This window comes from Carassius auratus, unplaced genomic scaffold (assembly GCF_003368295.1).
Source record: "Carassius auratus strain Wakin unplaced genomic scaffold, ASM336829v1 scaf_tig00004834, whole genome shotgun sequence".
NCBI lineage: Eukaryota > Metazoa > Chordata > Actinopteri > Cypriniformes > Cyprinidae > Carassius > Carassius auratus.
Window position 1 is genome coordinate 1 of NW_020523619.1, and position 25,298 is coordinate 25,298.

The following is a 25,298-nucleotide window of genomic DNA, read 5'->3' on the forward strand; positions in this document are numbered from 1 at the left end:
TTGTGTGTGTGTGTGTGTGTGTGTGTGTGTGTGTGTGTTGTGTGTGTTTTGTTTATATTACATAGTGGGGTCCACAACACGTTAGCACACTCACATAGTGGGGACCGAAAACATAGTGGGGACCAAATCCCCGGTCCCCACAATGTTTTGCTTTTAATCGGCTCAGGAGGCGGTGCTGATATGACTAGTGCAGTTTTTTTCTTGATCCCCTCCATGAACAAAAACCGGATTTCTGTGTGTGAGTGTGTGGGGCCGCGCTGCTCTACAGCGCCCCTGTAGCCAGGTCGCGGAACTGCACCTCTATACACACATGTGACGTAATATATGAAGGTACACATTTTTTAAACCGCTCATGCCAAAGTCGCTTAATTAAACGACAAAAACAACTTTAAACAGTGTCTGTCAACGGGGAAAGTACATTCTTTCAGGTAATTAACCTACTTGTAAATATTATATTACATAATTCAATAAATATACATCACAAATTCGAATTATTTTTAAGAATGTTTATGTGATGGAGTTTTTTAATGAGATTAATTAATTAACGTTAAAGTTTTTATCAGAATCATAATCTTTGAATAAGGCGAATGAATTATTGCTTAACTTAAATTTAATGCTGTTATACAATTTAAAGTGTTTACTTGTGCGTGTTACTGCGTATTGTAAAGTGTTATAAACTGCGGTGTGGCGGGAGATTGTGAGACCGCGTGACCTCTCTCAATTACTGGAACCCGAGGAGCGACGTGAGACGGCCTGTTGAAATGAAACGGAGAAGAATAAAACCGTTAAAAGAAGCGGAAGATCATGTTCTCCGTTGCATCGACAAGACCGACGCACTGGAGGCCAAACACATAAACGATTATAAAGGTAGGTTTGTAAATCACTTCGATGTTGTTGTGACTGATTGTGATTAGCACTACGGCGCTCCCCACATGACGCGGGAAATATAAATATATAACTTCTCATGGCTATGAATTGGATGTCTTCCACGAATTAATTATGAAACTGCTAACACCAGGGAATAAAATAGGAATTCCTGGCCACGAATAAACAAGGCAGCGAAAGATTTCTTATTTTTGCTTCCACTATATAGCAAAGAGCCTATAGTACTGTATAGTAAGGCCTAGGTATTGCTAGCAGCACTGGGTTTCTTAATTGGTAACGTTATGTGTGAGTCACATACGTTTTAAATATGATTTAAGTGGTTCAAAAATACTAAATAAGTAACCATGATTATTTTATGGGATCTGGGTCCATTGGGATATAAAGGATAATGTTAGTGTTGTTTGTTTTAGCAGTTTTAAATTGCTCTTTGTGATAGTATATGTAAATTAATGAAAGAAATACGCATGAGCTATGAAAGAATGTTGAATACATTGGTTAAACTAATACAAAGCATAAAAGTTGTTTACAGTTGGCTAACCATCAACATATTAGTTACATGTCTACAATGAATTTTATTAACAATTGTATTTACCCCCTCCCCCCACCTTTTTTCAGGTCGTGGAGTCTTTGCCTTAATTCCTTTTATTAAAGGAGATTTTGTTGTCGAATATAGGGGAGAAATGATTAGCTTAATTGAAGCCGAACAAAGAAGAGAGGCCAATCAAGACACTTTTTTTATGTTTGACTTCATCTGGCAGAACAAGAAATGGAGGTATTTGTTTTTTGTTTTTTTTGTTTAACGAATACATTAAAAATTTACAGTAAAGAAAAAATTAAAATTTGTAGTTTGTTAGGTTAAATTATACATTTGTTTTTTTCCTGAAGCATTGATGCAACTCATGAGGATGGCACCCTTGGCCGCCTTATAAATGATGATCACATAAACCCAAATTGTACAATGAAAAGGATTATCGTTGAGGGAAAACCCTGTTTGTGCCTATTCGCTGCAAGAGATATCATTCCTGGAGAGGAACTCACATATGACTATGGAGGAAGTCACTGGCCTTGGAGAAAGGTTTGGCAAAATTTGACTACTTACATAATTTGTACAGTAGAGGAAATGGAAAGTTTTTAATTAAAGACCCAGTATGTGCCTTTTTTTTAGATTAAAATATATAAATAATTACTATAACAATGCTATATTTTTTTTTGACCTCCATACATTATCCCAAATGTTTCCAAGAATGTTTGAAACCAAAGAAATCAGCTATTTTTACCGGTGTAGCGGTGTCATTGCATCACCTGTCAACAATGTCATACCCGCATGGAAACGTCAAATAAATAACTTTTTCTTTTTTTGGTAATACAAATTTATCTAAGGGAATAAAAGCCTTTACAATGGCTTAAAATACATATATAATAGCAATGAGGCAATAATAATTTTGATTCAAAGCAAGCACACCTTGTTTGTTATCTTTATTTTATAAGTTCACAAAGGTTTGTTGTTATTATGTCTGTAGCCAAAAAAAATAGACCCTTTAAAGATTAGAATGATGTGTTGCTCTTATCTGTATGATTAAAACTGAAAGTGTAATTTAAGTTCTTTTTGGGGTTATCAGGAAAAAATGATTCATAACGCGTATCCGCGTTAATCGACTCCAGAGGGTTAAATGGTTTTATTGAACAAAAATGTTAAAATACATAATGTAATATTTAAAAATATATACTCCTAACTTAAAGGGATACTCCTCCTCAAAATGAAAATTTTGTCATTACCATTGGTACCATGTCGTTCCAAACCTTTAAAAGCTTTGTTCATCTTCAGAACACAATTTAAGATATATTTTATAATAAATCTAGGAGCCTTGTGACTGTCCATGGACTGCCTGGTAAATAACAGCATCACGGTCCAGAAAGTTTGAAAAGACATTGTCAGAGTACTCCATCTGCCATCAGTAGTTCAATCTGAATGCTAGGAAGTGACAAGGATTTCCTCTAAATGTCTTAAATTTTGTTCCAAAGACGAACAAAGCTTTTATAAGTCTAGAATGGCATGGGGGTAATTGATTAACTACTAAATGTTCTTTTTGGGGTGGAGTATCCCTTAAAGTACATTTATTTATCCCCCAGTTTCACAGACGAGGTTTAAGCCTATAGTAACAGAAATAAGATAAGGAATTTCTTTAAAGTACTTGTTTTGCGAGTACATGTTCGGTGCTGTATGTAGGGCTTGCAGCCAAAGTCCTTTAATAGTCATTGTTGCAGCGCTTAAGTTAAAATACTGAGATTTTATATATATATATACATACATACACACACACACAGGCAACGTTGTCCGCACGCACAGCTCCTTTATTCACGTAAACCTCACCCCTTTCTGACGGGAAAATGGATATTCGCATGACTACTAACATTTAATAAGTGTAGCATAAGTGTGCACATCAAATTATCCTCACTCATTGAGCCTGGCTCAAATTAGTGAGACTGTGTGAGTTAAATTGTCGTTTATGAAACCGCTTTAGTCCCGCTTTAGTCCACAATAACACTTTGCTAAAGTAAGAGTTTGAAATGGTTGAAATGCATAGTGCAGCCTTAGGAAGAGGATTAATGCGTTTCATGGATTCTCATCTGGGTTAATCTACAGTTAAAATAGTAATCATACATTTTTTTAAATATAGTACTCCTTAATGGAATCATGGAATCATGACACCCCTTCTGTATGCCATTCTGTCTATCAGTCTATCTTTTCTTTTCTTTTGTTGTTGTCCGTCCATTTGTCTGTCTATTAATTTGTTATATTTGGTATTGACTTGAGAAAGTCTTACACACTGTTTTCAGTGTAATGTACATAGTGGGGACCTGTAGTCTTAGGAAAGCCATACAAACCCATTGGAACCAAATACACACATTTCACAGGTTTAACATAGTGGGGACCTTGTCTAATAAGTGATGACTTGTAACTATATTTTTAATAACTTTATTATAGCCTCCATGCAAGGATGATGACAACATGACAGCAATAGAGAACTGCTCTGAGGATTCTGTAACTACTGAAGGCACTTCACGATTCACAGCTGAGGTATGTGTATTTATTATCTCTGTGTCAGTCTTTTTCTCTGTATGTATGTCTGTCTCTCTGTGTCAGTTTCTTTCTCTGTCTGTATGTTTGTGTCTCTGTGTTAGACTCTTTCTGTGCCAGTCTCTGTTTCAGTCTCTTTCTCTGTCTGTGCCTGTGCCAGTCTCTTTCTCTGTCTGTGTCTGTGCCAGTCTCTTTCTCTGTCTGTGTCAGTCTCTTTCTCTGTCTGTGTCTGTGCCAGTCTCTTTCTCTGTCTGTGTCTGTGCCAGTCTCTTTCTCTGTTTGTTTCTCTGTCTGTGTCAGTCTCTTTCTCGGTCTGTGTCAGTCTCTTTCTCGGTCTGTGTCAGTCTCTTTCTCGGTCTGTGTCAGTCTCTTTCTCTGTCTCTGTCTGTGCCAGTCTCTTTCTCTGTCTCTGTCTGTGCCAGTCCTCTTTCTCTGTCTGTGTCTGTGCCAGTCTCTTTCTCTGTCTGTGTCAGTCTCTTTCTCTGTCTGTGTCTGTGCCAGTCTCTTTCTCTGTCTGTGTCTGTGCCAGTCTCTTTCTCTGTTTGTTTCTCTGTCTGTGTCAGTCTCTTTCTCGGTCTGTGTCAGTCTCTTTCTCGGTCTGTGTCAGTCTCTTTCTCGGTCTGTGTCAGTCTCTTTCTCTGTCTCTGTCTGTGCCAGTCTCTTTCTCTGTCTCTGTCTGTGCCAGTCTCTTTCTCTGTCTGTGTCTGTGCCAGTCTCTTTCTCTGTCTGTTTCTCTGTCTGTGTCAGTCTCTTTCTCTGTCTCTGTCTGTGCCAGTCTCTTTCTCTGTCTGTGTCTGTGCCAGTCTCTTTCTCTGTCTGTTTCTCTGTCTGTGTCAGTCTCTTTCTCTGTCTCTGTCTGTGTCAGTCTCTTTCTCTGTCTGTCTATTAATTTGTTATATTTGGTATTGACTTGAGAAAGTCTTACACACTTATTTCAGTGTAATGTACATAGTGGGGACCAGTAGTTTTAGGAAAGCCATACAAACCCGTTGGTACCAAATACACACATTTCACAGGTTTAGCATAGTGGGGACCTTGTCTAATAAGTGATGACTTGTAACTATATTTTTAAAAACTTTATTATAGCCTCCATGCAAGGATGATGACAACATGACAGCAATAGATAACTGCTCTGAGGATTCTGTAACTACTGAAGGCACTTCACGATTCACAGCTGAGGTATGTGTATTTATTATCTCTGTCTGTGCCAGTCTCTTTATCTGTCTCTGTCTGTGTCAGTCTCTTTCTCTGTCTGTCTATTAATTTGTTATATTTGGTATTGACTTGAGAAAGTCTTACACACTGTTTTCAGTGTAATGTACATAGTGGGGACCTGTAGTCTTAGGAAAGCCATACAAACCCATTGGAACCAAATACACACATTTCACAGGTTTAACATAGTGGGGACCTTGTCTAATAAGTGATGACTTGTAACTATATTTTTAATAACTTTATTATAGCCTCCATGCAAGGATGATGACAACATGACAGCAATAGATAACTGCTCTGATGATTCTGTAACTACTGAAGGCACTTCACGATTCACAGCTGAGGTATGTGTATTTATTATCTCTGTGTCAGTCTTTTTCTCTGTATGTATGTCTGTCTCTCTGTGTCAGTTTCTTTCTCTGTCTGTATGTTTGTGTCTCTGTGTTAGACTCTTTCTGTGCCAGTCTCTGTTTCAGTCTCTTTCTCTGTCTGTGCCTGTGTCCGTCTCTGTCTGTGCCAGTCTCTTTCTCTGTCTGTGCCTGTGTCAGTCTCTGTCTTTGCCAGTCTCTTTCCCTGTCTGTTTCTCTGTCTGTGCCAGTCTCTTTCTGTCTGTTTCTCTGTCTGTGTCTGTCTCTTTCTCTGCCTGTGCTTGTGTCAGTCTTTTTCTCTTTGTCTGTGCCTGTGTCTTTCTCTTTGTCTGTGCCTGTGTCAGTCTCTGTCTGTGCCAGTCTCTTTCTGTCTGTTTCTCTGTCTGTGCCAGTCTCTTTCTGTCTGTTTCTCTGTCTGTGCCTGTCTCTTTCTGTCTGTTTCTCTGTCTGTGTCAGTCTCTTTCTCTTTGTCTGTGCCTGTGTCAGTCTCTTTCTCTGTCTGTGTCAGTCTCTTTCTCTGTCTGTGCCTGTGTCAGTCTCTTTCTGTCTATTAATTTGTTATATTTGGTATTGACTTGAGAAAGTCTTACACACTATTTCCAGTGTAATGTACATAGTGGGGACCAGTAGTCTTAGGAAAGCCATACAAACCCATTGGAACCAAATACACACATTTCACAGGTTTAGCATCGTGGGGACCTTGTCTAATAAGTGATGACTTGTAGCTATTTTTTAAATAACTTTCTTATAGCCTCCATGCAAGGATGATGACAACATGACAGCTATAGAGAACTGCTCTGAGGATTCTGTAACTACTGAAGGCACTTCACGATTCACAGCTGAGGTATGTGTATTTATTATCTCTGTCTGTGTCAGTCTTTTTTCTGTCAGTCTCTTTCTCTGTCTGTGTCTGTGCCAGTCTCTTTCTCTGTCTGTGTCTGTGCCAGTCTCTTTCTCCGTCTGTGCCTGTGTCAGTCTCTTTCTCTGTCTGTATGTTTGTGTTTCTGTGCCAGTCTCTTTCTTTGTCTGTGCCTGTGTCAGTCTCTGTCTCTGCCTGTGTCAGTCTCTGTCTCTGCCTGTGTCTGTGTCGGTCTCTGTCTGTGTCGGTCTCTGTCTGTGCCTGTGTCAGTCTCTGTCTGTGCCAGTCTCTTTCTCTGTCTATTTCTCTGTCTGTGGCAGTCTCTTTCTGTCTGTTTCTCTGTCTGTAACCATTTCTCTGTCTCTGTAATTCTCTTTCTTTGTCTCTGTCTGTGTCAGTGTCTTTCTCTGTCTGTCTATTAATTTGTTATATTTGGTATTGACTTGAGAAAGTCTTACACACTGTTTTCAGTGTAATGTACATAGTGGGGACCAGTAGTTTTAGGAAAGCCATACAAACCCATTGGTACCAAATACACACATTTCACATGTTTAGCATAGTGGGGACCTTGTCTAATAAGTGATGACTTGTAACTATTTTTTAAATTTTCTTATAGCCTCCATGCAAGGATGATGACAACATGACAGCAATAGATAACTGCTCTGAGGATTCTGTAAATACTGAAGGCACTTCACGATTCACAGCTGAGGTATGTGTATTTATTATCTCTGTCTGTGTCCGTCTCTATCTCTGTCTGTGTGCCCGTCTCTTTCTCTGTCTGTGCCAGTCTCTTTCTCTGCCTGTGCCTGTGTCTGTCTCTGTCTGTTTCAGTCTCTTTCTCTGTGCCTGTGTCAGTCTCTGTCTGTGCCAGTCTCTTTCTGTGTCTGTGCCAGTCTCTTTCTGTCTGTTTCTCTGTCTGTGCCAGTCTCTTTCTATGCCTGTGCTTGTGTCAGTCTCTTTCTCTTTGTCTGTGCCTGTGTCAGTCTCTGTCTGTGCCAGTTTATTTCTCTCGGTTTCTCTGTCTGTGTCAGTCTCTTTCTCTGTCTGTGTCAGTCTCTTTCTCTGTCAGTCTCTTTCTCTCTCTGTGTCTGTGCCAGTCTCTGTGTCTGTCTGTGCCTTTGCCAGTCTCTGTCTGTGCCAGTCTCTTTCTGTCTGTTTCTCTGTCTGTGCCAGTCTCTTTCTGTTTGTGCCAGTCTCTTTCTCTGTCTGTGCCAGTCTCTTTCTCTGCCTGTGCTTGTGTCAGTCTCTTTCTCTTTGTCTGTGCCTGAGTCAGTCTCTGTCTGTGCCAGTCTCTTTCTCTGTTTCTCTGTCTGTGCCAGTCTCTTTCTTAGTCTGTGCCAGTCTCTTTCTGTATGTTTCTCTATCTGTGCCAGTCTCTTTCTCTGTCTGTGCCAGTCTCTTTCTCTGCCTGTGCTTGTGTCAGTCTCTTTCTCTTTGTCTGTGCCTGTGCCAGTCTCTTTCTCTGTTTCTCTGTCTGTGCCAGTCTCTTTCTCTGTCTGTGCCAGTCTCTTTCTGTCTGTTTCTCTGCCTGTGTCAGTCTCTTTGTCTGTGCCTGTGTCAGTCCTCTTTCTCTGTCTGTCTATTAATTTGTTATATTTGGTATTGACTTGAGAAAGTCTTACACACTGTTTTCAGTGTAATGTACATAGTGGGGACCAGTAGTTTTAGGAAAGCCATACAAACCCATTGGAACCAAATACACACATTTCACAGGTTTAGCATAGTGGGGACCTTGTTTAATAAGTGATGACTTGTAACTATTTTTTTAATTTTCTTATAGCCTCCATGCAAGGATGATGACAACATGACAGCAATAGATAACTGCTCTGAGGATTCTGTAATTACTGAAGGCACTTCACGATTCACAGCTGAGGTATGTGTATTTATTATCTCTGCCTGTGTCCGTCTCTATCTCTGTCTGTGTGCCAGTCTCTTTCTCTGTCTGTGTGCCAGTCTCTTTCTCTGTCTGTGTGCCAGTCTCTTTCTCTGTCTGTGTGCCAGTCTCTTTCTCTGTCTGTGTCTGTTCCAGTCTCTTTCTCTGTCTGTGTCTGTTCCAGTCTCTTTCTCTGTCTGTGTGTCAGTCTCTTTCTCTGTCTGTGTCTGTTCCTTTCTCTGTCTGTGTCTGTCTCTTTCTCTGTCTGTGTCAGTCTTTTTCTGTCTGTCTCTTTCTCTGTCTGTGTGTCAGTCTCTTTCTCTGTCTGTCTCTTTCTCTGTCTGTGTGTCAGTCTCTTTCTCCGTCTATGCCAGTCTCTTTCTCTGTCTGTGTCTGTGTCACTCTTTTTTCTGTCTGTCTCTTTCTCTGTCTGTCTCAGTCTCTTTCTCTGTCTGTGCCTGTGTCAGTCTCTGTCTGTGTCCGTCTCTATCTCTGTCTGTGTGCCAGTCTCTTTCTCTGTCTGTGTGCCAGTCTCTTTCTCTGTCTGTGTCAGTCTCTTTCTCTGTCTGTGTCAGTCTCTTTCTCTGTCTGTGTCAGTCTCTTTCTCTGTCTGTGTGTCAGTCTCTTTCTCTGTCTATGCCAGTCTCTTTCTCTGTCTGTGTCTGTTCTAGTCTCTTTCTCTGTCTGTGTCTGTCTTTTTTCTGTCTGTCTCTTTCTCTGTCTGTGTGTCAGTCTCTTTCTCTGTCTATGCCAGTCTCTTTCTCTGTCTGTGTCTGTGTCACTCTTTTTTCTGTCTGTCTCTTTCTCTGTCTGCCTCAGTCTCTTTCTCTGTCTGTGCCTGTGTCAGTCTCTGTCTGTGCCTGTGTCAGTCTCTGTCTGTGCCAGTCTGTTTCTCTGTCTGTGTCTGTGCCAGTCTCTTTCTCTGCCTGTATCAGTCTCTTTCTTTGTCTCTGTCTGTGTCAGTGTCTTTCTCTGTCTGTGTCAGTCTCTTTCTCTGTCCGTCTATTAATTTGTTATATTTGGTATTGTCTTGAGAAAGTCTTACACACTGTTTTCAGTGTAATGTACATAGTGGGGACCTGTAGTCTTAGGAAAGCCATACAAACCCGTTGGTACCAAATACACACATTTCACAGGTTAAGCATAGTGGGGACCTTGTCTAATAAGTGATGACTTGTAACTATATTTTTAATAACTTTATTATAGCCTCCATGCAAGGATGATGACAACATGACAGCAATAGAGAACTGCTCTGATGATTCTGTAACTACTGAAGGCACTTCACGATTCACAGCTGAGGTATGTGTATTTATTATCTCTGTGTCTGTCTTTTTCTCTGTATGTATGTCTGTCTCTCTGTGTCAGTTTCTTTCTCTGTCTGTATGTTTGTGTCTCTGTGTTAGACTCTTTCTGTGCCAGTCTCTTTCTGTGCCAGTCTCTGTCTGTGTCTCTCTTTCTCTGCCTGTGCTTGTGTCAGTCTTTTTCTCTTTGTCTGTGCCTGTGTCTTTCTCTTTGTCTGTGCCTGTGTCAGTCTCTGTCTGTGCCAGTCTCTTTCTGTCTCTTTCTCTGTCTGTGTCTGTGCCATTCTCTTTCCTTGTCTGTTTCTCTGTCTGTGTCTGTCTCTTTCTCTGCCTGTGCTTGTGTCAGTCTTTTTCTCTTTGTCTGTGCCTGTGTCTTTCTCTTTGTCTGTGCCTGTGTCAGTCTCTGTCTGTGCCAGTCTCTTTCTGTCTGTTTCTCTGTCTGTGTCAGTCTCTTTCTGTCTGTTTCTCTGTCTGTGCCTGTCTCTTTCTGTCTTTTTCTCTGTCTGTCAGTCTCTTTCTCTTTGTCTGTGCCTGTGTCAGTCTCTTTCTCTGTCTGTGCCTGTGTCAGTCTCTTTCTCTGTCTATTAATTTGTTATATTTGGTATTGACTTGAGAAAGTCTTACACACTATTTCCAGTGTAATGTACATAGTGGGGACCAGTAGTCTTAGGAAAGCCATACAAACCCATTGGAACCAAATACACACATTTCACAGGTTTAGCATCGTGGGGACCTTGTCTAATAAGTGATGACTTGTAACTATTTTTTAAATAACTTTATTATAGCCTCCATGCAAGGATGATGACAACATGACAGCAATAGATAACTGCTCTGAGGATTCTGTAAATACTGAAGGCACTTCACGATTCACAGCTGAGGTATGTGTATTTATTATCTCTGTCTGTGTCAGTCTTTTTTCTGTCAGTCTCTTTCTCTGTCTGTGTCTGTTCCAGTCTCTTTCTCTGTCTGTGTGTCAGTCTCTTTCTCTGTCTATGCCAGTCTCTTTCTCTGTCTGTGTCTGTTCTAGCCTCTTTCTCTGTCTGTGTCTGTCTCTTTCTCTGTCTGTGTCTGTGTCACTCTTTTTCTGTCTGTCTCTTTCTGTCTGTCTCAGTCTCTTTCTCTGTCTGTGCCTGTGTCAGTCTCTGTCTGTGCCTGTGTCAGTCTCTGTCTGTGCCAGTCTCTTTCTCTGTCTGTTTCTCTGTCTGTGCCAGTCTCTTACTCTGTCTCTGTCTGTGTCAGTCTCTTTCTCTGTCCGTCTATTAATTTGTTATATTTGGTATTGACTTGAGAAAGTCTTACACACTATTTCCAGTGTAATGTACATAGTGGGGACCTGTAGTCTTAGGAAAGCCATTCAAACCCATTGGTACCAAATACACACATTTCACAGGTTTAGCATCGTGGGGACCTTGTCTAATAAGTGATGACTTGTAACTATTTTTTAAATTTTCTTATAGCCTCCATGCAAGGATGATGACAACATGACAGCAATAGATAACTGCTCTGAGGATTCTGTAATTACTGAAGGCACTTCACGATTCACAGCTGAGGTATGTGTATTTATTATCTCTGTCTGTGTCCGTCTCTATCTCTGTCTGTGTGCCAGTCTCTTTCTCTGTCTGTGTGCCAGTCTCTTTCTCTGTCTGTGTCAGTCTCTTTCTCTGTCTGTGTCAGTCTCTTTCTCTGTCTGTGTCAGTCTCTTTCTCTGTCTTTGTCTGTTCCAGTCTCTTTCTCTGTCTGTGTGTCAGTCTCTTTCTCTGTCTATGCCAGTCTCTTTCTCTGTCTGTGTCTGTGCCAGTCTCTTTCTCTGCCTGTATCAGTCTCTTTCTTTGTCTCTGTCTGTGTCAGTGTCTTTCTCTGTCTGTGTCAGTCTCTTTCTCTGTCCGTCTATTAATTTTTTATATTTGGTATTGACTTGAGAAAGTCTTACACACTGTTTTCAGTGTAATGTACATAGTGGGGACCAGTAGTCTTAGGAAAGCCATACAAACCCGTTGGTACCAAATACACACATTTCACAGGTTTAACATAGTGGGGACCTTGTCTAATAAGTGATGACTTGTAACTATATTTTTAATAACTTTATTATAGCCTCCATGCAAGGATGATGACAACATGACAGCAATAGAGAACTGCTCTGATGATTCTGTAACTACTGAAGGCACTTCACGATTCACAGCTGAGGTATGTGTATTTATTATCTCTGTGTCAGTCTTTTTCTCTGTATGTATGTCTCTCTCTCTGTGTCAGTTTCTTTCTCTGTCTGTATGTTTGTGTCTCTGTGTTAGACTCTTTCTGTGCCAGTCTCTGTCTGTGTCTCTCTTTCTCTGCCTGTGCTTGTGTCAGTCTTTTTCTCTTTGTCTGTGCCTGTGTCTTTCTCTTTGTCTGTGCCTGTGTCAGTCTCTGTCTGTGCCAGTCTCTTTCTGTCTGTTTCTCTGTCTGTGTCAGTCTCTTTCTCTCTGTTTCTCTGTCTGTGCCTGTCTCTTTCTGTATGTTTCTCTGTCTGTGTCAGTCTCTTTCTCTGTCTGTCTATTAATTTGTTATATTTGGTATTGACTTGAGAAAGTCTTACACACTGTTTTCAGTGTAATGTACATAGTGGGGACCTGTAGTCTTAGGAAAGCCATACAAACCCATTGGTACCAAATACACACATTTCACAGGTTTAGCATAGTGGGGACCTTGTCTAATAAGTGATGACTTGTAACTATATTTTTAATAACTTTATTATAGCCTCCATGCAAGGATGATGACAACATGACAGCAATAGAGAACTGCTCTGATGATTCTGTAACTACTGAAGGCACTTCACGATTCACAGCTAAGGTATGTGTATTTATTATCTCTGTGTCAGTCTTTTTCTCTGTATGTATGTCTGTCTCTCTGTGTTAGACTCTTTCTGTGCCAGTCTCTGTCTGTTTCAGTCTCTTTCTCTGTCTGTGCCTGTGTCCGTCTCTGTCTTTGCCAGTCTCTTTCTCTGTCTGTGTCTGTGCCAGTCTCTTTCTCTGTCTGTTTCTCTGTCTGTGCCAGTCTCTTTCCCTGTCTGTTTCTCTGTCTGTGCCAGTCTCTTTCTGTCTGTTTCTCTGTCTGTGTCTGTCTCTTTCTCTGCCTGTGCTTGTGTCAGTCTTTTTCTCTTTGTCTGTGCCTGTGTCTTTCTCTTTGTCTGTGCCTGTGTCAGTCTCTTTCTCTGTCTGTCTATTAATTTGTTATATTTGGTATTGACTTGAGAAAGTCTTACACACTGTTTTCAGTGTAATGTACATAGTGGGGACCAGTAGTCTTAGGAAAGCCATACAAACCCATTGGAACCAAATACACACATTTCACAGGTTTAGCATCGTGGGGACCTTGTCTAATAAGTGATGACTTGTAACTATATTTTTAATAACTTTATTATAGCCTCCATGCAAGGATGATGACAACATGACAGCAATAGAGAACTGCTCTGAGGATTCTGTAACTACTGAAGGCACTTCACGATTCACAGCTGAGGTATGTGTATTTATTATCTCTGTCTGTGTCAGTCTCTTTATCTGTCTGTGCCAGTCTCTTTCTCTGTCTCTGTCTGTGTCAGTCTCTTTCTGTCTATTAATTTGTTATATTTGGTATTGACTTGAGAAAGTCTTACACACTATTTCCAGTGTAATGTACATAGTGGGGACCAGTAGTCTTAGGAAAGCCATACAAACCCATTGGAACCAAATACACACATTTCACAGGTTTAGCATCGTGGGGACCTTGTCTAATAAGTGATGACTTGTAACTATTTTTTAAATTTTCTTATAGCCTCCATGCAAGGATGATGACAACATGACAGCAATAGAGAACTGCTCTGAGGATTCTGTAACTACTGAAGGCATTTCACGATTCACAGCTGAGGTATGTGTATTTATTATCTCTGTCTGTGTCAGTCTTTTTTCTGTCAGTCTCTTTCTCTGTCTGTGTCTGTGCCAGTCTCTTTCTGTCTGTTTCTCTCTGTGTCAGTCTTTTTCTGTCTTTTTCTCTGTCTGTGTCAGTCTCTTTCTCTGTCTTTTTCTCTGTCTGTGTCAGTCTCTTTCTCTGTCTGTATGTCTGTGTCTATCTGTGTCAGTTTCTTTCTCTCTGTGTTTCAGTCTCTTTCTCTGTCTGTTTCGGTCTCTTTCTCTCTGTTTCTCTGTCTGTGCCAGTCTCTTTCTCTGTCTGTTTCTCTGTCTGTGTGTCAGTCTTTTTCTCTGTCTGTATGTCTGTCTATCTGTGTCTGTCTCTGTATCCGTCTGTATGTCTGTCTCTGTTTGACAGATTTTCTCTCTTTCACTTCATTTTCATATTTATCTTTCTTTTTTTGTCTTTAACAGCCTTTGGTTGATTACTCGGACACCGAAGATGAAGTTTTGTGTTCTAAAATTAAGACATCTTATAAAAAGGTATATTTTACATTTACTTAATTTGTTTTTACCTGCCTCACACCTAAATTGAATTATTTTTAGCTGAATAGTGTGAAGTAAATTTAAAAGGATAAATAAACATCTTTTGGACCACCTAAAAATCTTTTTTCTATATGCAAGTTACTATTGTGAATATCGTTTCACAACCATAAGTCGTTTGTTAATCTTCAGAACATGAAGATATTTTTGATATCTTTCCCTCCATCTGGAGTTAGAATGGCAGGCAAAAGCTCAAATTTAATCTGTTTTCTGAAGATGAATAAGGGTCTTATGGGTTTGCAACAACATGAGGATATGTAATGTTAATGATAGAATTTTTGGGGGAGCTATCCCTTTAAATCAGGGTTCCTCAAATCTGGACCTCAAGATCCACTTTCCTGCAGAGTTTAGATCTAACTCTAATCAAACACACCTGAGCATGCTAATCAATGCCAATGAATGCAGACCTGCCAACATGTACGCATTTTTCGTACTCTGCACGCATTTTGACCCATAAGTACACTAGTACGATTCGCTGCTCTTTAGGTACGCATTTTGTTGCGTCTCGCATTTTGCCGATTTCAGTTTCTATGCAATCTATGACGCTGATTCTGCCGCTGATCCACAGCGTGTAAGTGGAGTGAAAAGCTTTCGGCCAATCAGAGTGGTGCATGTTAACCCACCGCCCACCTGCCCCTCCCATCCACAAGCTTAGTTGGCAGTTAAGTGGTGGAATGGCTTGCAATCTAGAAGGTTTTAGACAGGCCAGGTGCTGATTAACGTAAGATAAAGGTAACAGTTAGGCTATGTTTAGCCTAATTGAATTTATGGACATTAAAAATGACCTTGACATGACATCATAACAAGCAGTCCAGCTGTGACGAGCTCAGTTCAGTTCACGCGTTCATGTAGGCTAACATGAAAGGGTGGCCCTTCCAATAACGCACCTAAAAGCTGTCACAAAGAACCGGCAAAAGTAATGATTATGAATATTTTATCAATATAATTACTAATAAACAAGTGTTTTCTGTATCAATGTCGTGTCGACTGCAAAGATAAAGTTGACGAAAAAGTCGTAGTAGTGAACGCGCCAGAGAAATGCACATTTCATACGGATTAACGGTAGATAAGCAGAGAGCAGTCTGTTTTCTTTCGTTTTGAAGTGTTCTGTTCAACCCTCTTGAGTCGTTTAACGCGTATACGCGTTATGAGTCATTTTCTCCTGATAACCAGGAAAATAACTTAAATTACGCAAAATCGAATCTGTAAAGGGTCTACTTTTATTTGTATACAGACATAATAACAACAAAACTTGTGCACATAAAATAAAGATAACAAACAAGGTGTGCTGTCTTCAGCCTTTGTCTGCTGTGATCTTCATGTACAAACACGTCATTAAAATGAACTGTAACTCAGTGAATACTCAACGAAGAGACACGAGAGAGATATCTATAGAAAGCCTGAAATGTCTACTTTTAAACTAAACAAGTACCGCCGAAAACAAATATTATGTGATAAAATAATCCATATGAAAACAACGCGATATCTTGTCCGTTTTTCACATCTCCCATTATCTTCTAATTCGACCACGCCCCCGCGCTGAACGCTCTATTCAGATTCTAATGTTAAATAAAGTTTTTATTTTTATTTTACTATTTGCTTCGCGATGAGAGGAATAAGATATAAGTCACCCCAAAATGTGATGTGGTTGAGCATTTGAGATTTGGATTTCCTCAGAAAAAAAAGAATGAAGCACTTTATTCAGCAGAGATCATAAACATGAGTAAGTCTCTTATTATTTATTTATATACTTGTACTAGTTTTCATATAACGTATAAACATTTTACTAGTTAGACTTTTTCCAAACTATAATTCCTGACTAAATGTATAATCAAGTGAAACATTATGAAGTTTCAATAACAATATGCAATACTATACCATTCAAAAGCTTGATGTAAATAATATAAATGTAACAAATAAATGTAACTGTAACAAATGTAATAAACAATGCTGTTCTTTCAATTAATTCCCCTGTAAAAACCTGAAAAAAATATTCTCAGCTCTTTTCAACATTAATAATAATCTATTAATATGAGCACAGAGATGTTTAGTTCTCTGGTGACAAGAAAAGTCATGATTGCCTCCAAAGAAAGCATTTGTTACAAAGAGACTTTCACTGATGCACTACTTAAAAAAAGCCAAATCTGCAACCTTTAACAAGTTAAACAATGCAAAAGTTTAAACACTTTGCATGAAAAATTATTTAAAAAAATGTTGTTTGTTTTTAGCAAACTGATTTTGATATTGATAACTGCTGGTTTTGCACATTTATTAAATTTTTTGATTGATTTATTTAGAAAGAATGTCCTCAGTTTACTTTTATTTCTGACAATATTTTCAGGTGGAAGAAGTTTCCATGGCCTATGCCTCCAGTACAAAATGTTCGGAGGGATTGCAGAAATTGTATAACATTTATGGTCTACTTGTATATGTTATGGAGTAAATAATAAATCTTAATTGGTGAAAGGATATTATGTGTATAATATGTATTATAGTGTTAGGTATCTCATAGGTTTCTCACAGATGTGTGTGCAATGGTGGAGCATACATTGGCGGTGGGCTGTAAGGTTCACGCGGTGTGTGTGTGTGGGGGGGAGGGGGGTGTAGTACTCATAAAATTTCTTCAAGGTTGGCAGGTATGCGAATGTCTTTGGGATCATTAGAAAATCACAGGCTGGTGACTTTGATCAGGGTTGGAGCTAAACTCTGCAGCGCATTGGACCTCCAGGGCAAGATTTGAGGAAGGGGGCTTTAAATTAATAGACATTGATCGAGCATTTAACATGTTGATTTAATAGATACAGATTTTACACATTAAAGTGTAAAAAAAGGCAAGTTATTTTTCATTATGATAAACACACTTTTTCTAGAACATTTGTAACTTGTCATTCTGATGTTTTTGTTTGTTTTATTAGAGATCTGTGATTCATGATGATTCGGATGATCTCTTTGAAAATTCGAGTGTAAATGGTAAAGATGACCAAGACATTCAACGTGACGTCAGACGGAATCATGCATCATTTGCAATGAGTGAACAACATTCCGCTTGTACCACAGCATCCAAAAGAGCAAAAAACACAAGAGTAAGTGTTAATTATTTAAATAGCTTAAATAAAGGGTTTCCGCGGGGTCATAAAAAGTCATAAATTTAACCATAAGAATTTAAGGCCATAAAAGTCATAAAAACGTCCGGATTTTCCATACAATGTCATAAAAAAACATTTAGCCACGTCTTAAATTGATATGCTAGTCCATTAATTTGTTCTTCCATCAAAATACGCTCGCAGCAGCAATGGCATTCATTTGTTTGACCTGTAGTAGTTCTGTATGAGGAATCTGGGTGGTATCACACTGGTATCACAGCGTTCCAGAACTACAAGGTCCATGCGGCAGCATACAGACTTGTCAGAAGGACTTTCACAGAAACCCACACGAACTCCGAACATACTGTGTCATACTGAGTCACTGCTTAGCTTAATTGAAATCATCCTGGCTATCACAATGGTAAAATGTACCTTTAATGATCCATGGTTCGGAGACGGTGCGTTTAGCAGCTGGCTCAAGCCCGTCACTAACAATCGGTATCAAGCATCGATCCATACACAAGACGCGGAAAAGGTTAACCGATTAGCTGGTAACTATCGCGCTGTGTTCGGTGCGGAGAGAGAGAGAGAGAGCCGCGTATCACGGACAGTCCCTCCTGCACATGAACCAACAAATACTAATCACAGTTTTGAACAAACAAATGGACGTGAAAGAGCCCAATTCAGTACCACGGTGTTCAGGGGTTCAGGGTTCACGCTGAGAAAGGCGTCTAAAAACACTTGTCAAAGTAAACAGTTGAGGAAAAAGATGCGTTCATCGTCTCTTAAAGTGACCACGCCTAATTTAGCTATTAGCTGCTGTAATGTTAATCCAAGAAAATGAAAGAAAAATCACTCACTCTCCTTGACTGCATTACTTTGTAGTTTTAATAAGAATTTTAAGCAAACTGTGACATATTAGACCCAAATAATCTTCACAGTGAACTACTAGTGAAATAGATATAAATGTTTTATCTATCTATATATAAAATTGGGATCAAAAATTATTCAGCACCTTATAAAGCACCATGCATTTTTTTCTGAATTGCTAATGCAACCTTTTCACACCACAGTCTGAACAAAATGCATTGGTTGGTAATTGGTCAACAAAGTATTGATAGTTGTGTAAATATTATCAGTAACAGTTGTCTGTAGTTTTGGTTGATTGTAATCCATTACGTACATTTTTATCAAAGTTATGACATTATCAAGACGAATTTAACTCTAAAGTCTTGTCGTATTTTATAACCATTTTAGAAGCAATAGCAATTAAACTGTCTGAATAAATTTTGGTTTGATTGTATATTTAATTTTTACATTGAAGACTATCCAGTGCTATTTTAAATTTAATTATTCGGTTTCTGTACCTGGACACCTACAAACTTGAAAAAAAAACAAAACTTAAACATTGTGTAAATAGCAAAAATAAATAAAAATAAACAAACATACATACAAATTAGACAATTTCAAACAGGGCGCACTGGTACAACCTTCACCGCTGACCCCAAATATACCCTGCCTCTGGGTGTTGAATACTGTGACCAAACACCAATAACACTTTTTATTTTGGAAAGTAATGCCATAAAATAATTGTTAATTTACAATGTTACTTTACAATGTTACAATTGTTAAGTGTTCCTGTGTTCTTGATACTCAAGAAAAAGAAGGCGAAGGCTTCAGTTTCTTAATCTTAAGATATAATAGAATAACTCTTCAAATAATAAAACTTGTTACTTTCAATGAAAAGTCAATAATAAATACTTTTGAAAGGAATTTTAATGACTGAATTTATTTATCGTAATTCGTGTAGGTCATAAATTCAAATCCTAATAGTCATGAAAAGGTCTTAAAAAGTCTTAAATTTGACTGATTAAACCCTGCAGAAACCCTGTAAATAGAATAGAATGGAAAATAGCCTATGATAGAGGATTAAATTAACTGAATGGTCATTGTCTTTCAAGGCTAGAGGGAAGATCGCGGAGTACTCGGATGTTTCGAGCGAAGATGAGTTATCTGTTAGTGAGGAAGAGTACATTCCTGATACATCAGAGAGTTACACATCAGATAGTAGCATGAGCTTTACTGCTTCACCAAAGGGTAAAGAAAAAAAGTTACAGACTTTGCCAGTCCGGAGCAGTTCAGCTGTGAACAGAATCAAAAAGTTCAGTATTCAAAGCAGTGGTGACTTAGGGAGCTCCCAGAACCACGACATAGCCAAAGTTCCTGACACATCTTCCATTCTTGACAGCGCAACATCAGTAGTTATCCCAGCTGTAATTAAAAAGAGAGGTGGATTGAGAATGTACAGCAAAAAACAACAGTGCTTTTTTGTGAAGGTGCTTTTACAAAAATTTCTAGACACCTGGAACGAAAGCATAGAAATGAGGTAGAGGTAGCAAAAGCGTTAAGTCATCCAAAGGGCTCAAAAGAAAGGAGGATGCAACTTGAGTATCTACGTAACAAAGGGAACTTTGCTTACAATAGTACTGTTATTAATACAGGTGCAGGACTGATGATTCCGCGGAAACTGCCCAAAAAGAACCTGGAGGGGGAAAGTTTTATGCACTGCATTTACTGCAAAGGACTCTTCTTAAAAAAAACTTTGTGGCGACATGTCAAGGTTTGCAAATTCAAGCCTGGTGATGAGAAGCCGAAACCTGGAAAAACCCGTGTCCAGGTTCTTTGTGGCTTTGCACAACCTCCCCCACCAGGAGTAACTCATGGTGTTTGGAAGCTGTTAAATTCCATGAACCAGGACCAAGTGGCACTTGAAACTAGAAATGACTGGTGCATTTTAGAGTTAGGAAAGCATCTTTACAACAAGTATGGATCAAGAGTTAAAATGCATGAACACATCCGCCAAAAGATGAGGGAGCTTGGAAGACTCCTAATATGTGCAAGAGAGGTATCCCCCCTTACATCTATTAAAGAGCTCATTCATCCCACAAACTTCATGCATACCATCAATGCAGTTAAAAGGGCTGCTGGCTACAATGAAGAGACCAATGTATTTGAAAAGGCTAGTGTGGCTGTGAAACTTGGACAGAGTCTGAACAAAATCGCAATGCTCATTGAGAGCCACTCTACTATTAGAGGAGACGAAAAGACAGGAAAAAATTGCGAACAGTTTTCAACAGCTTTATAAGTCCAGATGGCCCGAATACATTTCTACAACAGCCCGGCGAACACTGGAGGAAGCAAAATGGAATTCCCCACAATTACTTCCATTCACAGAAGATGTTAAGCTCCTTCATATATATCTTGACGAGCAAGAGAAGACCCATCGCAAACTCTTGTTAACACAGCCATCATCTCAGCACTGGGCAAAACTGGCCAAGATCACGTTAACTCAGGTTATGCTTTTCAATCGTAGACGAGAAGGGGAAGTGTCACAAATGCCATTGTCTGCATACATCTCCAGCAACCAATCGGATGCTCATCCAGATATTAGCATGGCCCTCACAGATTTAGAAAATAAACTGTGTCAGTACTTCAAGCGTGTAGAAATTAGAGGCAAAAGAGGCAGAAAGGTTCCCGTGCTTCTCACACCTTCCATGCAAGAATCAATCAGCCTGCTTCTTGAAAATCGGAATACCTGTGGAATTCCAAATGAAAATCCTTTTCTCTTTGCACGCCCGTATGCAATGACATTTTTCAGAGGCTCTGATTGCATTCGCGAATTTGCTGTTGCATGTAGTGCAAAAAATCCTCAGACTCTTACATCAACAAAGTTGAGAAAACAGATCGGGACACTTTCTGAAGTTCTTAATCTTAGCAACACAGAGTTAGATCAGTTGGCAGACTTTCTAGGCCATGACATTCGAGTTCATCGTCAATTTTACAGGTTACCTGAAGGCACCCTCCAACTGGCCAAAATTAGTAAAATTCTTCTGGCCCTCGAAAAAGGACGCTTGGCAGACTTTAAAGGGCGAAATCTTAATGAAATCAACATAGATCCAGAAGGTACTATACACCGTACACAACATGGGTTCAGATTTTGGCAATGCTTTGAATAACATTACCTTGTATTTTAAATAATATATTTCTGTTAGGGGTGCACTGATCAATATCGGCCAATCATTAATGCGCATCTCGTCAGTAAAGCCGGTTCTCTAATCAGCTGTAAATTCCACCAGGCCGTTGTTAACTGACTAGCTGCGCAAATAAACGCTGTATCAAAATATCACGCACCTGGTGCAATTTACAGCTGATTAGAGAACCGGCTTTACTGACGAGATACGCATTAATGATCGGCCAATCTTGATCGGTGCACCCCTAATTTCTGTATTTTCTACCTTTTAGAGGAAGTTACAGTGGACAGTGATTTGGAGGAGTCCACTTCTAGTCCAAAAGGTAATGATTACATAATGTCAGTTTCAATTTATGTTTGCCTAAATAATGGGACATCGGATGCCCATTTTCCGGAGTTGGACTGATTCTTTAGGGTTTTCATATAATGTCTGCAAAATACCCGTCTGCCAACTCTGAAACCCGGCAGCAGTTCAAGCGGATGTAGCACGTCGGCATTGCGTGATTACTGAGAGCACAGAGAGAGAACAAAACAAAATGCTGTTCACGAATTATATATATATATATTTGCTTGTTTGTTTGTTTTAGTGTTTATAGCTCTTTTGAAGCCAAGAACTCAACCATCTGGAGTCCATTGATCAGCCTGTTTCTTCCTCTTCTTATCACAGCACTCGCCTAAACCTGGCTCCTGGTCAGGTACACTTGTCCCCATTAGCACTCCAATTAACTCACTCATCAAGCCCCACATAAAAGCACACACCTGAGAATCATTCACTGTCCGGTCTCATAAACTGTTTTTATCCTCCATGAAGTCTGAGATCTAGATGATTTTGTGCAGGAGTTTGTGAATTATGGTCAACTCGCCGCATGTGATGACCTTACCTTAATGAAGGGATTCTGGTGCGGTTTGGAGGAAGATATCCATCTCGTCATGCTGAGAGCTTATCCATGCTGGTCATTGAAGAATTATATCAACTTCGCGCTGTGGTTTGCCAGATTAGACTTCACCATGGATGAGGCGAAGTCCCGTCCACAGTCGTCACGTGGATGCTGTTGCGCTCTGTTCCACTTGCTGTTCCCCAGCTGAGCTTGCATTTGCCAGCCGCCGGTGCCTCAAGTCCTGAATCACTCTCCATGGCTCTGCTGTTCAGCCCGCACTCATGCCCAACACCACCATCCGCGGCCAACACAAGTCTGTAGCCGTCAACGGTTTACTCAAGCTGAGTGCCATCTGTGGCAAAGCCTGTGCCGCTGCCCAAAGCAAGATTAATGCCGCCATAAGGTCCTATGGCAAGGCCTTATAACATTAAGATGCCCGCACCTTACAAATGCCCTCCCCTGTGTCAGATTCCCCAGAGCTCAGCCTAGTGCCTGTTTCCCTTTAGCACCCATTAGTTCCTGTAGGCAAACAGGTAGGTATTCTGGATTTGACACTTCTCCCTGAGTTCTCAGCTCCTCTCCTCACCCAGAGCCTTCATTTCCGTTGGCTCCATTGGTTCTGTCCAGTTCTCCTCCTCCAGAGCCTCCGCGGGTCCCGTCCAGTTCCGCTCCTCTAGAGGGTCCTTAAGTGCCATCTTCTCCTTAAGTGTCATCTTCGCCCACTAGAGCCCACTCCTCCTCAGCGCCCCCATGAACCTAAGACCCTGGACTTTCCCAATTATTTTTTTGGGGGGCTGTATGGCTGAGTTAAGGGTGGGTGGGCTGTGGGCCAAGATTATCATCGTCGAGCTGCCTGCTCTGCCATGGCCCCCCAGTAACCTGATCCACCATGGCCTCCTGGGTCTCCTACTCCGTCATGGCTCCCCGACTTACCTGGAGGTCCTCCTTTACTCCATCCTATTCCTGCCCTGCACCAGCCCCGGGGCTTATTACAGCTCGGGACGAGCCTTCCGGGAGGGGAAGTACTGTCACAAGATTAGCATCTTTCTTCCGCATCTCATCACAGCACTCACCTGGCTCCTGATCATGCACACCTGCAGCCCATGAGCACTTTGCTGAACATAAAAGCACATACCTCAGAATCATTCACTATCCAGTCTCATAAACTCGATGTGGACTAAGCAAGCTATTACCTGCCTGTGATACTTGCCACCTGTCTCCTTCCTCAGTGATCCCTTCCGTCTCCAGCTCAATTCTCTAGTCGAGGTGTCTGTTTCCCGTCAGTCCTGGTCTCCACTCTCCGTCTCTACGAGTCTCCTGTAAAGCAAGAAAGATCAGATTATTTCCTGGATCATCCTCTAGACAAATCTCAGTGCTGGCATACTCACCTGAACAATCTCCACTCAGCTCCTTTGCTCTCCTGTTGTTAAATAAACTTCGCCGTTGTTTACTTACCTCGCTCTCTGACCAGTAACTGTTACAGAAATATTTCCATCAAAAACCTAAATTTCTTTTCGACTGAAGACCGAAGTACATACACATCCTAGATGAAATTGGGGTGAGTAAAGTGTCATGAAATGGTTGTTTGAAAGTGGTCCTAGAACATTGATCCTCAAATCTGGCTCACGGGATTCATTTTCCTGCAAAGTTTAGCTCTAACCCTAATCAAACACGCATGAGTTTGCTAATCGGTGTCTTCAGGATCATTAGAAAATCACAGGCAGGTGTGTTTTAATTAGAGTCGGAGCTAAACTCTGCAGGAAACTGGATCTCGCGAGCCAGATTTGAGGATCACTGTCCTAGAATAACTTTTATATTTTTCCTTTCTCTTTGGAGTATTACAAGCTCTTGGTGCATAAAAAACATCTGTTAAGTTACGAAGACTAAAGTCTTAAATCCAAAGAGATATTCTTTATTAAAGTTAGGAGTCTGCCACACACCCCTAAAATGGCCCGTTCTAACACACCCCCACATCTCTACGCAAACATTTGGGGGTGATTTGCACCGAACCGCCCAAATGTATACGCAGAGAAAGTAATCATCATTTCTTCACTGTATGTTGTCATGTGCGCCGGTGACACGGACTGTTTTCTGAAAATGGGAGAGAGAAAGGCAGGTTGTGCATTTAACCGCTCTCCAACTCGCCCTGCTCTGAGCGGGCCGCAAACCCTCATCATTCTGTGGTCAGTCAAGTGAGGTATATTTACACTGTTGATGGACAACACGGACATTACAGAGAGTCTGGCGCTTCTTACAGCCTGGCAGGAAGTTACATTTTATAATGTGCTACCTAACTTTACTATTTAAACGCGAAGTGCTTGTGGTTTGTTTCTCCAATTACAAATGCCGATATGTTGTTATGTTTACGTCGCGACGTGTAAAAAGACAATATAAGTCATAAACAGTAATTATGTTCCCGCTTAACACAACAAAAGCCTCATTTGAAATGGCTTTTAATGTTTTTTGCGGGGATGTTTTTTGTAAGGGGCATAACATTTCCGTCAAACGCTTGACTTTGGGCAATCACAATGTACTGGATTGCTGGCCAATCGGAGCATACCTCGGTGTCTTGCAGCTCTGAATTTAGACCAAATCCACCGGTATCAGAAAGGCGGGGCTTACAGGAGATAAAATAATATAAAATATGTGGAAAATAATGCTGTTTATTTTTTATTTAAACCCAGTAAACACATTGCATGATACCAAATAAACACAAAAATGATCTTTTATATATACATATGACAAAATGCTGGTGAGGACCGTAAAGAGAAAAGAATAACTTAACTGGCAGGTTCCAGGTCTGGATATGCATGGGAAAAAATAATTTAGTATGGAAAGAATTTGTTTCCAGACTATTTCACCTATTCAGTTTTTTTTTTTTTTTTTTTTTTTGTAATATAAAATTGAGTTGAATCTGCTGATTTAAATGGTGATATGTCTATAACACTAAAACTTCTAGTAGATGGGTCCCCAGGACTGAAATTGAGAAACGCTATACTCAGGGCTGGACAATAATTCAATTTCTATCTATGAATCTATCTATCTATCTATCTATAATGTATGTATGTGTTTTTATTTTTTATTTTTTTATTTTTCAGTAAAAATGATTTGATTTATTAAACACATTTACGATATTTTGGTACAGGCTGCGTTATCCCATACATTTATTTATTTGCGTGGTTGAATTTGTTGAATAAACATGAGCACTGCACATTTCAAAATCAATATAGATATTGGAATTATATCTTATAGACCGAAATTAAGAAATGA

General features: G+C 40.0%; 2 protein-coding genes across 2 annotated transcripts; both read left to right on the forward strand.

Annotated features, from left to right (window-relative positions):
- Window positions 1–55: 55 nt before the first annotated feature.
- Window positions 56–19,510, forward strand: LOC113070617 (histone-lysine N-methyltransferase ASHH1-like). Its single transcript, XM_026244021.1, has 8 exons — window positions 56–428; window positions 669–867; window positions 1,501–1,657; window positions 1,771–1,960; window positions 5,051–5,143; window positions 13,909–13,977; window positions 16,953–17,120; window positions 19,082–19,510. Exons 2-8 carry the CDS (start codon window positions 762–764, stop codon window positions 19,508–19,510), a joined length of 1,212 nt encoding a protein of 403 aa, XP_026099806.1. The 5' UTR covers window positions 56–428; window positions 669–761.
- Window positions 19,511–20,238: 728 nt separating this feature from the next.
- LOC113070616 (uncharacterized) lies at window positions 20,239–21,560 on the forward strand. The gene is made up of 2 exons (XM_026244020.1): window positions 20,239–21,083; window positions 21,423–21,560. Exons 1-2 carry the CDS (start codon window positions 20,477–20,479, stop codon window positions 21,554–21,556), a joined length of 741 nt encoding a protein of 246 aa, XP_026099805.1. The 5' UTR covers window positions 20,239–20,476; the 3' UTR covers window positions 21,557–21,560.
- Window positions 21,561–25,298: the final 3,738 nt, after the last annotated feature.